The sequence below is a fragment of the Cucurbita pepo genome, chromosome LG01 (assembly GCF_002806865.2).
Source record: "Cucurbita pepo subsp. pepo cultivar mu-cu-16 chromosome LG01, ASM280686v2, whole genome shotgun sequence".
Taxonomy (NCBI): Eukaryota; Viridiplantae; Streptophyta; class Magnoliopsida; order Cucurbitales; family Cucurbitaceae; genus Cucurbita; species Cucurbita pepo.
Genome location: NC_036638.1, coordinates 4747389 through 4758789, shown reverse-complemented (window position 1 = coordinate 4758789; position 11401 = coordinate 4747389). Strand labels below are relative to the sequence as shown.

At 35.6% G+C, this 11401-nt stretch overlaps 2 protein-coding genes across 4 annotated transcripts in view; one reads left to right on the top strand and one right to left on the bottom strand.

Moving 5' to 3' along the window:
• Window positions 1-3178, bottom strand: part of LOC111793274 (cullin-associated NEDD8-dissociated protein 1-like) — a 28266-nt gene extending 25088 nt beyond the window's left edge. Inside the window, exons 1-6 of one of the 2 annotated variants that reach the window (XM_023675101.1) lie at window positions 3040-3178; window positions 2747-2804; window positions 2541-2640; window positions 2242-2411; window positions 1760-1970; window positions 691-856 (exon numbers count right to left, since the gene is read on the bottom strand). In XM_023675101.1, coding sequence (XP_023530869.1) covers window positions 691-856; window positions 1760-1970; window positions 2242-2411; window positions 2541-2576 — 583 coding nt within the window. In that variant the 5' untranslated portion in view covers window positions 2577-2640; window positions 2747-2804; window positions 3040-3178. The remainder of the gene's footprint in view (window positions 1-690; window positions 857-1759; window positions 1971-2241; window positions 2412-2540; window positions 2641-2746; window positions 2805-3039) is intronic. The other variant, XM_023675091.1, reaches the window with a different exon arrangement.
• A 2207-nt stretch (window positions 3179-5385) lies between these two features.
• Window positions 5386-10589, top strand: LOC111778958 (protein root UVB sensitive 6-like). 2 transcript variants are annotated; one of them, XM_023658976.1, is made up of 13 exons: window positions 5386-6000; window positions 6393-6491; window positions 6671-6784; window positions 6854-6925; window positions 7026-7136; window positions 7207-7326; window positions 8107-8208; window positions 8308-8380; window positions 8606-8689; window positions 8914-8978; window positions 9073-9174; window positions 9254-9433; window positions 9984-10589. In XM_023658976.1, exons 1-13 carry the CDS (start codon window positions 5656-5658, stop codon window positions 10041-10043), a joined length of 1527 nt encoding a protein of 508 aa, XP_023514744.1. In that variant the 5' UTR covers window positions 5386-5655; the 3' UTR covers window positions 10044-10589. The 2 variants fall into 2 exon arrangements, with proteins under 2 accessions (XP_023514744.1, XP_023514752.1); XM_023658984.1 differs by having other exon boundaries at window positions 5387-6000; window positions 6413-6491.
• The last annotated feature ends 812 nt before the right edge of the window (window positions 10590-11401 follow it).

Genomic DNA, 11401 nt, shown 5'->3' with positions numbered 1-11401 from the left:
TTTTTTTTTTTCTTTGTTTTTTTAACTTTCATTTTCTCTTTTGTTTTCTTTTCTTTTCTGCTTTTTTTTTTTTTTTTTTTCATTACGAGAGTTTGCATCCTTCTTGCTTCTTTTCATTTATCACTGAGAAATTAGCATCCTGATCAAAAAAATTTCACCATGATTGAGGTACTAAGATATTGAGTAATTATATAAAGGCACTCAGCAGTCAGCATCTAAATATTTTACAATGCAATCCACAAATTACTTCACACACACAACATCAACCTCACGTTACAAAAGATCTGAAACAACTTAATCTGAATTCCAAAAAGAAAAAGAAAGAAATAAGAATGACCCTTTTAATGGAAGTGCTGTAGTTATTAAAAAGACTAAATTAGAAAGACCGTGATGAAATCCACTCCCCACATACAAAATCAAGAGTGAAACAACACTTACCCAAACCGATAAAATTCTAGTTCCACATATCTTGAATCAAAATAATCTTAGTTACTCATTAATGAAAAAACATGGCAATTGATCTAATCAACTGCCACAGCACCAAGTTAATCCACCATTTATATTTTAGTAAAAGGAGGATTGAGGGCCAAATTGAGTTATTTTCCCACAAGATCAGAATGACAGAGCAGCCAACAACAAACTAAAAAGATACTTGAAACCAAATAAATGCATTTATCATCTAAGTCTTACCAATACACGACACGCTTTTCTTTCTAACACTGGCTTGATTGGAACCCAACTGTGATAATAACGCACTTAACAGATGCTCGTGATCGTTTGCCATTAGATTTCCAAATTTGTGGAGAACATCACATAAAATATCAAGAGACTCACATTTTATCTCTGTACTCATTCCCTGCATAATAAAACGTGCAAATCTATAGACCTGAACTTAAACTTCTACTGCTTAAAACAGTAGAACATTAAGAAAATGTTAATTTAAAAACATTCTTCAACATACAAAATTCAGAAGCTAATTAACATGTAAGTCACCCATAGAAAGTGATTTTCAGGTCTAATCGACATTGACCATCCTAAGCACCAAGTGCATTTATGCAAAGAGATCTATCGTGCTGTATTGGCCGCAGATCTTGTGGGTTCAAATGCGCAGAGTCTTCCTTTGGAGCCTTTGGTAGAAAGTAACAAGACACTTACAACAAACTTCTAGTGATAGGTTTTAGGACAATGTTTTTGTTTATGCTCTTGGTTAGTGTAAATATTTTTACTCCTCTTATACCTATTACAGTTTAAATAACCTTTAGAAAATTTGGAGGGCCTTAACGTAACCCCCACATTTAGTTTGGGGCTCACTTTTTTATATTTCATCGTATCAATGAATTATCCACTTTTCTGAAGGAAAAAAAATTGTCAAAATTGAGCTCATTAGCCAATGAAGTCAATCTAAAACCTTATTATAAGGCTAAATAATGAAAAAAAAACATTGATAAACCTTATTAACATTCTTTCTTTCATAGAAAATTAAACGGTTTCATTGATAAAATGAAATTCACATGAAAGCTCTCCACAAAGGCTAAAGAAGTTTTTAAAACTCTATCCTGTTGGTATAAATAATGGAAATCTATAATTACAAAAAATCTATAAACATAATTTCAGAAAGCTAATAACAAATACTCCCATCAGCCAACTCTAACAACGGAAACTAAATCTGTAAAAGTTGATGTCAAGAGAATGTTCTTCAGTGTCAAATTCTTCTAAGCTTGAACACTAAGAACTGAATTAGAATGATTCAAACACTCACCGGAGTAGTGATCCCCTTTATCAATTGGGGTGAAAGGGAGATGAGAATAGATTGGGCAAGTGATGGTACGGAAACTTCAGCTACGACTGTCTTCAAGGCTATGCTGGCAACATCACGGTGCTGGTCCTTCCCATTCAGCAATTTGTTGCAAAGTTTATTCGTCATCTCCACAACCCGTATTTCACTAACCTTCTTCACTAATGGAGCAAGGCTGAATATTGAATTGACGAAAGAGATTAAAAGAAAAGGTAAAGAACTATAATAACACGTCAATACTCTTATTAACTTGACCAATTCTATCTCTCCATCCTTTCTTTTTACGCACATGCATACTGTACTATTAGCAACAGTTTCTTCTTGTAGAAAAATGACAGTATATAAGATCAAAAAAAATAACTATATTCTGGAATTGCCATTGCCTGGTAAGCAACAAGCATTAAGGCCAATGATCAGCAAGCAGAAAAGGAAAATGTCCTATGTACCATTTCACAGCCAACCCAGAAACATCACCGGCTGCATCATCAAGCTGTTGTATGATGATGTGTGACAGTTTTATCTCCAGGTCAGTATCAGCTTTAAATGTCTCTTTGTTTAGCTCGTTTAATAGATCAGAGGTCGCCATGTATCTGTAATCTTTATCTTTGCCTGTCATCTAACGAAACACTCGTGCAAGTCAAACCAACCATAACCATCCGAAATTGGGCAGCATAAACATATCAGTGAAGAAAAAAGGTAAGAGATATAAGACTATAGCAGCTCATACAATCCGGTAACATAGTACCTTCTCGAGGATACCCATCATTGCTAAATTCGCCATTGCTGTGCTGTTTGTTTAGGCCGGAAAGATCACCGCCAGCGTTAAACTGTAGTATGCGAGTGATCTGAGAAGTCGCAACATAGCAAACAAAGATCAGCACGGTCACAAAGAACGCCAAAATGTATATTTAAATTGGTTAGTAATAAAATTCTCCAGAATGAAACTGGCACCAGTAACGACCTCTTGAAAGTGATATCCGAAATGACAGTGCACGTTAAGAAAGAAACCCTAAGACACAAAACCAGACCGCAACATCATCATCCGTACGCGTTAGAAAATAGGATGATATTCAAGAGGGAAAACCCTAGACAGCAAAAGCAACAGCAAAGCAACGGAAACTACAGCAATGACGATTGATACATCAACGGGGATTGAAATGGAGTGGATTCAAACAAGGAAGAACAGAATCAAGCCATGGCAATGGAATAAGGAAGAACAAAGAATACCATAAAGGAGAACTGACCTGCGAAGAAGAGCACCCGATGCAACGGGGCGAAGAAGTTGTGTCAGTTCAATCGGAACTTCAGAAGCCAGGCGCGCGAGGGAAGATCAGGCGTGAATATCTAATAAGGCGCGAGTATGAGAGTATTTACATAAATTTCATTAACCATTGCCTCAAATATCTAACAAATCTTTATTTTTATTTATTTCTAAATCATTCTTTTAAACTTAATTAAAAAGTGTAGTCATTGTCACATCGTTCCAAATCACCAAAAAAAAAAATAATAATAATAATAATAATAATTTTATGTTCAAAGTTCTAACACATTTCTAATAGAAAAAATTCACAACAATTATAAAAGGTAATATTAAACTTTTTATAAGAGTACAAGTCTTTTTTTCTTAACAAGTTAGGCCGTTTAAGGTTATTTTTTAATATATAGCTCTATTGAGTCATAACTTTTTTATTTGGGGTCTAGTATGATTTTTCAATTTATATTCACTATTTTTTCCTATTAGACACAACGTTGTGAATATAAGGATTATACAGACAGAATTTTAATTGTGCACCCAACAAGCATATGGTTGCCACTTGGAACTTTCAATTACAGTGACATTACAAGAAATATGAACCACCCTCCTGAAGTTTTGTACAATATTGTGCAGTCAAACCATGGCTATGAAGGTTTTTGTTGGAAGCTACTAAAAATATATTCAAATTTATGAACTTCTAAGAGTTCTTCTATCAGCGAGGAGTGAAGGATATTCTTAGTGGAGAATCATCTAACATATGATAAATTTGTTAATTAACGTCATACGAGAGATTCAAGTTCAGCAGTAGCACATAGTTATTGAGATTATATGACCGCACTCTAAGCCATCCTTAAGATTGGGCACATGTGTCTACCAAATTAAGGTTGTGGAATCGTCGTAGCAGGATAGTGAACCTTTGTGTTAAGTACAACAACAATAGGGTCCAGTTGTGACCCACTTTATTACTTTTTAGGTCATATGAATTTAAAGTATGGTAAATTATGTTTCATGAGAATGATTGCGTGTGGAATATTGGTGAAGCATGCACAAGTAGAGGTAGAACCTAGATATCTTGATTATAGTACCTACCTCTATGGTAGTAGGGTTAATGACTAGCAAACGAGTTATGCCCAGTAGGTGATGTAGTCATGTCACTGGAGATGTAGGAAATTGACGAGGTTGTTAAGTGTCAAATTTAGATTCCAAATCACAGGCTTTGAGCTTGACACCTTAGAGCTTAATATAAAAAATAAAAAAAACTAGCCACCAAAACCAATACTTATAGAGTTTCCTAGGATCCCGTAAAGACACTCAATGGGTTGAGATATTCAAGTGAATCGTCATGATAGCATCAAAGAGCACCCAAATGGTTCAACGAGAGAAATTACAAGAGCCAATCTAAGTGAATACCATAAGACTCATGAAATGATTAACGACTCTCGAGATGCCTATACAAAATTCATATGAGTAACAATACTCTTAAGAGCAATGTTACAGAGTGTCGCACTATGGTATAGGCTCGAATTGGCTACGCAAGAAGGAACTACTAGGATAACTTTAGCAAGACAACAAGGGTCACAAATGGTTCATGTTACCTTTGGATGAAGATTAGGGAGAAAAACATATCAAATACGACTTTTAGGAGCCAATACGGCTACTATGAGAATTATTGTTACGTCCTTCGTCCTAACCAAAGCTTTCGAGTGTTTATGAAACCAATGAACGAGTGTTTAAGGACTTTATTAATACTTTTATCATTGTCTTTATTAACGACATACTGACGTACTCCCTAATGGAGATTAGTCAGTCACAAGGATCATCTAAAAAAAGCTTAAACAGTGCTAAGAGTGAACTAGTTACATGTCAAGTTATCGAATTATGAGTTTTGGCTTCCAGAGACGACTTTTGTAGGACATGTAGTATTGAGATAGAGTATTACAATGGACCTAACCAATATAGAAACGGTCCCAACCTTAGTTACTTTGAATTTTTTAAACTAAGTTTAATTTTTTTAAAACGTCAAAGGACAATTTAAAAATTCATAGGTATTAAAATACTTTTAAAATTTTAAAGTTAGTTTAAAGTAAAGTATACTTATTTTCTAAATTCGGTAGAAATTCAAGCATATTATTAATATTCAAAATAATAATAATAAAAAAAACAAAAATTAAGAGTTATTTTCTAAATAAAATACAAAATATACGAACCTTTTTATTAATTAACTTAGAATTTAAACAGGAACAAAAAGGAAAATGTTGCTAAAAAGGCCTCGATCCCCACTAGCCTACAACTAAGAACAAGTACCACAAATTGCAGAGGATATAAATTCCATTAATGACAGAAAAAGTCGTCTCCCATTTTCCCACCCTCTCTTGCGTCATTCCATCTGTTACTCCGCTACAAATTGTTGGCCAGCTGCACTTCTCTTCATTCTCTTCCATGTCTTTCTCCGTCAATTCCAAAGCTTCCCCTATTCCGTCCTCTCTCAATTCGTCGCTTGACAAGTCAACCCATTTCTTGCCCAATTGCTTCTCCTTGTCGTTGCTTCCTTCTGGTTCTTCCTGATCCGTTCGTTATTCGTCCCAACTCGTAATTTGTTGTCTCAATGGCTCCGATCAAGCTCAAGCAATCGCCCAATTCGGCTGCGAATTCTGTTGCTTCCTCCACCGAAGCGCGCATTCTCGTTCGGGAAACTCTGCGGATTAGTGCTAACTTGGCTTCTGCCCCTCCTGCTGATTCTGTTTCACCGACGTTCTCTCTCGCTGAATCGCAGGCGAGGAAGCTTGGCATTGTGGAGAATCAGTTTATTGATTCCAGTTTGAGGTTGATTTGTTGCGAGGAAATTGATGGCCGGAGGTGGAATTATGTTGCTGATAATGAGCCTTCCGGAAGGTCGAAGAATGGCTCGATTCGTGCCGTTTGCTTGCAAACGCCGCAAGCTCCTTTTGAGGTTAGTATTTACGTTCTGTTTTTGTTACCAATTTAGTATTTAATTGTGTTTGTAATGTTGTTTGAACTGAGAACTGTGCTTAAAAGGCCTGCTACTCCGCCCATTTGATGAAGTATTCTGTCTGGTTTAGCAACAGCCCAATCTTTCTAGAATCCTTTCCAGGAACCCATGTGTGTTTCTATGGGTTTTGATATATCGAGTTTGTCTAATTCTGTTCTGTTTCACATGTTCACATTAAACTTCAGAAAGTATTGCAAAACCTATTGGTAATGGTTAATTTGTTTACAGTATTTGTCAGTTAACAGAAAATTGGCTTCTCTGCTTTTAATCAAGAGGAAAATAAACTTTTCTACCAATTTATTGTTGTTGGGGTCGGGTAAATTGTAATGCAGGAGATGATGTCATTCATCAGATCATACGTAGTCCCAGAAGGCTTCCCCGACAGTGTTACCCCTTCATATGTACCATACATGACATGGAGAGCTTTAAAGGTATGATTCTAATTCAGTGAAAAGATAGTTTATTAATTATTAATTATTAGATCAGGTTAGCCAATAGTTAGTGGCAACTACCAAGTATCAATGTTTCTCCTACGAAGAAAAGAATTTTTTTTTTTTCAATTTGTTTCTGTACTCATAAATCAGAATGGTGTTGACTTGATTTATTGCAGCACTTCTTTGGTGGAGCAATGGGTGTTTTCACAACACAGACACTACTAAGCTCTGTTGGGGTATCCAGAAATAAAGCTACTCCAGGTGCCATTGCCATTAACTGGATTCTCAAGGTAACAGTCTTTGTGAATGTTGTGTACACTGTAGTTTCTTGATTAGAAACATGATTTTGTTCTTTTCAGGATGGTGCTGGTCGTGTTGGTAAAATGCTTTTTGCTCGACAAGGAAAAAAGTTTGATTATGATCTCAAGCAGGTAAATTTTATTTACCAGTCTCCACGGGAAATCCTTCTCATAACAGTGAAAATTTAATTTTTGTTAAGGACCTGTCTTCTGAACACTACGATGGCTGCAGCTACGTTTTGCAGGTGACCTCCTTATGGAGTTGGGTGCTGGGGTAGAATTGGCAACTGCAGCTGCACCACACCTTTTTCTTCCTTTGGCTTGTGCTGCTAATGTCGCAAAGGTTTGTTTTTTCCTGGTTATGTAAAATAGTTTAGCTGTTGTGAAATCTCATTTTTTTTCTTGATTTGTAGAATGTCGGAGCTGTAACATCAACATCGACCCGCACTCCAATCTACAAAGCCTTCGCTAAAGGAGAAAATATTGGAGATGTCACTGCTAAAGGAGAATGCGTAGGAAATATAGCAGATCTGGTATAGTTGTGCCTCCCTCCCTTTAGACCTAGACAAAGTAGATGGTTTGTGTTTGACAGAATTTGCCTAATCCTTGAAGAAAATTAATTTTGTTCTTCCTAAAGCTGAAAATTATGTATAAAAGATGCAAGTTCTCAAGCAACAAGTGAATGTTCATTTTATTGATTTTCTATGCGTATTTCAATCTGATCTCAGATGATATGCACAGTTGCAAATTGTTATGGAATTACCGTCTTCCTTTTTTCAAATAAATATTTTTTTATAAGAAAACACCCCTCGGATGGATAAAAGGGGTTACGTTTATAACAAACGTAAAGTATCGTTATCAAGTCTCCAGAAGAGTTCTCCTGCATGTTTTTATTTTCTCATATATTTGGTCTCTCCTCTGCAGCTCCCCTAACTGTTTACTTTGTCAAGCTTTGAAAGGTTAAATTCCCAAAAGTTGGACATAAAAGGGGTTACGGTTAAATTCCCAAAAGTTGGACATAAAAGGGGTTACGGTTAAATTCCCAAAAGTTGGACATAAAAGGGGTTACGGTTAAATTCCCAAGAAAATGCTTTACGGTTACGGTTTCTTATAAAGACGATTGAAGCTTCATCTGACTTAACTTTTCTTATAAACGTAACCCCTTTTATCCATCCGAGGGGTGTTTTCTTATAAAAGGGGTTACGGTTAAATTCCCAAGAATTGAAACTTCAATCAGCTTTACGTTTGTTATGTCATAGAGATAATTAAGTTTCAGATGAAGCTGATGGAAGTTTCAATTTTGTCTTGTGAAGCTAGGAACTGGACTAAGCATCATGATTTCAAAAAGAAATCCATCTTTGGTTGCTACTTTTGGTCTGCTTTCTTGCGGTTATGTTTTCAGCTCTTATCAAGAGGTTTGTCTGAAATACTAAAGTTATTTTTTTTACACTCTCATTTCTCTTGATTATGAGAATTTCTTTACTCATTCTAGTTCCATATGCAATATTTTACAGGTGAGATCCGTTGTGTTGCATACGTTGAACAGAGCAAGATTCAATGTAGCAGTAGAGTCTTTCCTCAAGACAGGTGCTTAAGTGTTATCCAATACTTCAAAAAATAGGGGGGAGAGAGGGGGAGAGGGAGAGAGAGAGAGAGAGAGAGAGAGAGAGAGAGAGAGAGAGAGAGAGAGAGAGAGAGAGATGTTTTCAATCCTTAAATCCCTTTTCTAGTGGCTTAAAGTTTACTAAAAGAATAAAGCGCATTTCTTTTTATTTAGGCATGTGTATAAAACTGTCTTATGTTTGTTTGCAGGGCGAGTACCCTCATTGCAGAAGGGGAATCTGAATGAAAGAATATTAAGTTTCCCGTGGCTGAAAGAAAGTCCTGTAGTTCTTGGTAAATATTTCATCCTCCCAATACACATGCATTTCTTTCATTCCTCTCAATGGAAGTCACTCTCTCATTAAGACACATGCATTTCTTTCATTCCTCTCAATGGAAGTCACTCTCTCATTAAGAAAATATGGCTTGAGTGTTTATATTCAATGTTTTGTGTGTATTTGTTGTGCTTGCTTTTCACATTGTTGAAGCGTGTAGAACTATTTTCAATCTTTTGGCAGGACCAAGATTCAAAGATGCATTTCAAGATGCTGGTTCTTATCTCGCCATAGAGCCTATGTTTGATGTATGTTTGTGACATCTCGTCTCATTGTTTGTCCTTAAGCAGTGTTACTCATTCTTTTATTTTAATTTTCTGATATTTTCTTGATGGGTAATAGAGAGAAAAATACATTGTGACGTACAATCATACGAAGGGTAAGGTATATGCATTACTCAAAGATCAAGCAAAGTCAGACGACATCCTAAAAGCTGCTTTCCATGTAAGAAACACGACTTGTTTTCATTGTACATTTTTCCTGCCAATATTTTTCTTTTGTGATGTAAGTTACTTCTCTACAGGCTCATGTGCTTTTACATTTTATACGCTCATCAAGTGGGGATAAAAACTCTTCTCGAAAACAAGGTGATGCCTTTTCCAACTCTGTGCCAGCAACGACCAATCTTGAAGCACCAATTGCTGCATCATGTAAAATGGTCTCAGCATCATATGAGATTTTCAAGAGTCAAGCTTCAGAGCAAGTAGGAAAACGACCATGTTTTTTTTTTTTTTTTTTTTTTTTTTTTTTTTTTTTTNCTTTCACCTCATATGAGTATATTGAATATAGAATTAGCTAGCAGTATTTTTGCTTCATGATCTGGTGAATGGCAGTGTTATAGATAACATAAATTTTAGTCTCTTTTGTACTTGTTTGTTAATCATGCACGAAGTAAAAACTTGAATGGCTATAGTTCTCTTCTTTCTTTTTCTTTTTCTTTTTCCTCTTTCTATTTCTTCTTTTTCTTTTTCTGATGAGAAACTTGGTCAATGTATTCAACAAAAGTGTGGCAAACCTACTTCTCTTTCACCAGTCGAGTCATGTTTCCAAGTGTTTGCAGCTCTATAAATCTTTAGTAGCTTCAGCTGAAAGAATGCAATTAAGACTGTTTCTCATGTCGTTACTTTTTCTAAGCTCTTAACTGATCGTCATCTTTGCTTTCCAGAGTAACATTGCGATCAAGAAGTTATTTTCCAACAGCTATATTTTCTTTGTAATGTAGTAATTTAATATTATTTTTTGCATCTTGGCAGGGATGGGTGATGGCAGAATCACTTCTCAATCCTGGTAGAGCTCGACTATGTCACAGATAAAAAAAGATACGGACAACATGCAGAGTTTCATCATCGCAATATACAAGCGGATAATATATATCGCAAAATCCTTGCCAGAGGCCAAATTGGGCAACACAAATTCATTTCAAGTATAACAATAGGCAAGTCTAATGTATGCGCCTCACCCGCATCTCTTTATCTATTTCCAGGTATAACTTTATTTGCTGCTAGTCTTCGCATTTATGGTTATTCTCATAATTTATTTATTTTTTGTTTGCAATTTTGTTTCTCCCCCGGAGTATTCTTGCTCAAGTACATAGACCTTTAGGCTCTTTTTGTATTACTTAATGTTTTACAACTCTCTCTCTCTCTCTCTCCCTTTCAGACTCTCTCATAAGATTTATAGTAGCTGGAGGATTTGGTAATCAGCTGTCTCTTTTTTCTTTTAGTATAACAGATGTTGGGTAGGGAATTCTCTGTAATCAGCTGTACTTGTTAAAAGTCACATGTCGATTACAAATTTCAGAACATTTAGAGAGTTTGTTTCATAATGTTGTTTGATTACAACTTCCAAGAATTTCAGCCACTAGACAAATATATGCTAAACAGGATCTTTACCGCTAATCTTTCATGTGCACTGGAGGTGATGTGCCTCGCCAATCAAATTTCCACAATGAATCCAGCCACTGGTTGAAGTTGAACGATCACATATGTGCTATCTTTAGAAAGTTGAAAACCCGAACTAGATCTGTCGTTAGGAATTAGGATGTTAGACTTTCGCCCTGGGCTTGATTCATATGAAAGTTGTAAATTTTCCAATTTTCTCTACATGGACTGATTTGCCAAGTTATTTGTCTAGCAACTCTAATGAAAGCACATTGGATTAGGCAAAGGAAAAGGGATTCTTTAGCCCCCTCTATTTCGATTTGTAGCTTGAGCAAGGAAGAGGGTGAAGGCTCGAGCAAGGAAGGGAGAAGGACAAAGGAAAGAGTTGTATCCCCTTGTTGCTTAGAGATCTAATAGCATGCAACTATTAGTCGTAAGAATCCCACACAATTTTGAATAACTGAAACAATCCTCAGGATAAGTCCTTCTCTAGTCTAGAAAAGTTAAAAAGTTAAATAGAAATGTGACGTTATATTAATAACACCTAACCTATGCTTGATGATTTGTCATCCGAATATCAAATGAATATGTTTGCTAGTAATTTCATATTAAATGGGATATTTGCTAATGGGAAGGATATTTGAATGGACAATATGGTGATTTTAGGACAATAATTATTAAAAAGAAGAAGAAGAAGAAGGGTGATTAGGTGGGGACATAGAATTATTTTAAAATCATAAAATAAATTTTGGCATGGATGATTAAATGTCATTTTCTATAATTTTGACATT